Source organism: Bison bison, unplaced genomic scaffold (assembly GCF_000754665.1).
Source record: "Bison bison bison isolate TAMUID 2011002044 unplaced genomic scaffold, Bison_UMD1.0 scf7180017864473, whole genome shotgun sequence".
Lineage (NCBI taxonomy): Eukaryota > Metazoa > Chordata > Mammalia > Artiodactyla > Bovidae > Bison > Bison bison.
Genome location: NW_011495034.1, coordinates 19,255,322 through 19,258,925, shown reverse-complemented (window position 1 = coordinate 19,258,925; position 3,604 = coordinate 19,255,322). Strand labels below are relative to the sequence as shown.

At 52.5% G+C, this 3,604-nt stretch overlaps 1 protein-coding gene across 1 annotated transcript in view; it reads left to right on the top strand.

The window, feature by feature from the left end:
• Positions 1-3,604, top strand: part of LOC105004384 (liver carboxylesterase-like) — a 32,118-nt gene that overhangs the window by 11,241 nt on the left and 17,273 nt on the right. Inside the window, 3 exon segments of the mRNA XM_010861974.1 lie at positions 8-141; positions 2,452-2,585; positions 2,763-2,898. Of these exon segments, the coding sequence (XP_010860276.1) occupies positions 8-141; positions 2,452-2,585; positions 2,763-2,898 (404 nt within the window).

Below are 3,604 nucleotides of genomic sequence, written 5' to 3'. Positions count from 1 at the left end.
TCCCAAGACCCAGTGGGGGCACAGTTGCTCTCGGATCTCTTTACCAACAGAAAGGAGAACATTAGTCTCACGTTTTCCGAAGACTGTCTTTACCTAAATATATACACCCCTGCTGACTTGACGAAGAGAAGCAGGCTGCCGGTGAGCGGTGGGAACCACTGGGCAAGGCTGGTGTAGACTGGAAGGGGATGAAGGCAGTGTTGGGTGGGGGCGTCGGGCCAAGGGTCTTCTGGGGCCCCAGGGCTTTCTTGTGCACCACAGCCAAACCTGACATCAGGGAGCGCAGGTTGCCCACTCCTCTGTTTCCCCTCGGCCAGAGTAGGCCCCTGGGGGAGATTGCTGCCCATTTGTAATGCACATTTAATTTTTCTGATGTCTCTCATGCTAATAGATGGACAAGAAGGATGACTCTTAATTGCTAGATTAGGAATCTGATACCCAGAGAGGGTAAAATGTCATTTCCATAAAGTTAGAGCTGGAAGCAATCTCGGAGATAAGCCAACAAGCCAACCCTTCCTTTACAGACAGAGAAACTGAGGCCCAGTGAGGGGAAGGAGCGGTCACAGAGTAGGGTTGGCAGGACTGGAGCACGGGGCTCCTGGAACAGCCAGGAGCGCTCTGACACGTGCTAGCACGGAGCCTGTGTGTGGCCTTTCCTCAGCACACAGAGACCCTCTCTGACAGCTTTCTGTGTCACAGCTTGTGGGGCAGAGCCTCGAGCAACAAAGATGTATTTTCCTTTGCCTTTGCCAGCTATCAAGATTTTCTTGTAGCTAAATTCACTTCCTGATTGTCTTTGGCCCAAGCTGATGACCCAGTGAGTCAGCATTTCCAAAATACATGGAGCCCAGATAGATGACCAACTTCTAGACTCAGGCTAGACGTTGGGGCAGGTCTGCTGGAAAAGGAGCGGTCACTGGGGGTAGAGACAGGGGAGAGAACACCCAGCCATCACCCAGGAACACCCCTGGCATGGTGCCCAGATGTAGAGAAGGGTGTCTGTGAACTTCTGACTAGAAGCTCAAAGAGGTGAGGATGATTGTTCATTCATTCATTTCCACTCTTACATACTGAGTGTACCCATACACATAGCTAGAAGTGGGGGTTAGGAGAAGAGGGAAGGGAAAACCATGACCACATAGCCCCTGGCTTGGAGGATCTGTACCTAGCTGGACTGGCCTCTTCAGCAAATCACTGCTGACCAGCCCCTGGCTCAGCCTAAACTCAGAGATGACTGCAAACTCAGTCCCTCCGCCCGGAGGCAGGCAGGGATCAGAGGTGTCGGAGGAGCAGGGGCTCTGGGAACCTGAGGCTGGAGAACCTCTAGTGTGGACACAGGCTCTGGACCTGTAGGGTCTGGGTGTAAATCTTTGTTCTGCCTTTTACTAGGTGTTTCCTCAAATCGGGGATAATCACACATGAGGTTTCAGTAACAAATATCAAGTTTATGGCAGTGTCTGGGTCAGAACATGAGGCAAGTCATCCTGATGCATTAGTTAGAGTTGTAGGGAAGGAATTCTTCTGCCCCAACAGCCACCCTGCTGTGCCATGGCCATTGGTTTCTGTGTGCTGAGTGGCTCAACATGTGGACTCTGGAGCCAGACTGCTTGGGTTCAAGTCCTGTCTCTACCGCCTATTAGCTGCGTGGTCACCTGTCTATGAAATGGGACAATTAAGAGTCCCTCTCAAATGGGTGATTTGTTTTTATTGCATACATCCATTCTTAGCATATAATTTGTAAATGAGTTCTTTTGTTTTTTATTAGCCAAATTTTTATAATATAATTTTAGTCATTCTCACTTTCTTGTTATGTGAACGCCTGAAATTCAGGGCAGTGTTTTATGAATTTCCATGTCCTCTCTCATCCTCAATTCTTCCCAAAGTCCCTGGCACCTAGTAGGTTTTCAGATCATATTCATCAAATGGTTGAAGGCTTTTTGGAGGAGGTAGTTTTAGGCTGGGCTTTGGAGGATGGGTGAGATTTGGGGAGCGGAGGAGGAAGTAGAATAGCAGGAAGTCGTATTAAGAAGAGGTACCAGTCTCGGTGTGTGCTTCGTAACACGATCATCCATTCACTTGAGAAGTTGAATTCACCACACAAAAGGTAACTAAGATGAAGTTGAAACAAGCTTCTAACCAAGGGCTTTATGCAGAGTGGACTGAGCTGTATGATGGGTCCAGGAGTGAGGGGTCCAGGAGTGAGGGTGGTGGGAGTGCTGGGGAGGAGATGATGCTCGAGCCTTGGCTGTTCCCATGATGATGTTCTCAGCATGAAGAGCGCTGAGCGCAGGTGGCACTGGGGCAGGGGAGACAGGCAGGGGCAGCCGGGGTGCCCTGAGTGGGGTGGTGGCCTGGGCTGCAGCTGGAGAACGGGTAGGTGACCAAACCTGCCTCTGAGGTCTTCCCCAGCTCTGCTTCCTGTAACCCTGTGGTTGCATCCTCCCCGTCCAGGTGATGGTGTGGATCCACGGAGGAGGTCTCGTGGTGGGCGGGGCATCAACCTATGATGGGCTGGTCCTCTCTGCCCATGAAAATGTGGTGGTGGTGACCATTCAGTACCGCCTGGGCATCTGGGGATTCTTCAGGTAAGACCCTGGACTCTCCTGGTGGCACACTGCCCCCAGGGTGGGGGTTGCTAGGACCCCACTATGGTCATGCAAGCCCTCTGGTCTGCAAGCCCTCAAGGGGCTCCTTGCTAGGCTCCCTACTAAGACATCTGAGTCCCCTCCTAATTGGGCTCCACCTACCTTCTCATTCCCCAGCCACCCTGGTGCACCTACTTCTGAGCTCTTACACATAAAACGCCTAATCTCCCTGACACACTCCTATTATTCCTACAAGCCCAACCCAGTTGTCATCTCATCTGAACTGCTGTTCTCGTTTTCACTGTGCTGCCGGGCATGTTGCAGTCTCTTAAAGATGACAGTTACCATGTAGCACAGCACTTAGAGGCTCACACATCTTTCCTCCTGGGAAGTAAAGAAGGGGTAGACTCATGTGGGAGCTCCATGAAGTCTTGTAGGTGAAGAAACGGCTGCCTGGAACTGGGAGTTGGTAAGGAGCGTCTGACTCCAGGGGTACATCTACTGGGAGGAGCGTTGGGCCACGCACCCCATTTCCTTCTGGAATTTGGCACGTGCGTGAGTGAAGGCTTGAGTCTCATGTGTGGATTCTGTGGGGACAGGAACCAGGTTTCCAGCAGGCAGTTACTGAGCTTTTCCCAAATGCACTGGCGCCAGGACCTCTTACCCTGAGATGCTGGGGGGTGGGCTGGGGGAGGGGTGGTCACCTCCCTGGAAAGACCTGTGGGCTGGGGAAGGGTTGTCCCAGAGGAGTCATGTCCCCTTCACGGAGACCCCTCAGCTCTTCCCCCCACGGCCCGTGTCTGCTCGCAGGGACAGTGTAACTGCACGTACTCGCCCCACTTCCTCTCCCCCCGGCCTCTCCTCTACCACGTGACTCGGTTTCACCCCGACCATAGCAAATGCTCAATCAGTAGATGAAGGATGGCTCTGTAGAGCCCTGTAGCAGAGCGGGACAGCAGGAAAGTGAAGACCCTGTGTCAGGGCTGTGGAAGCCCAGTCCTTTCCAGAAGGCTCCCCTG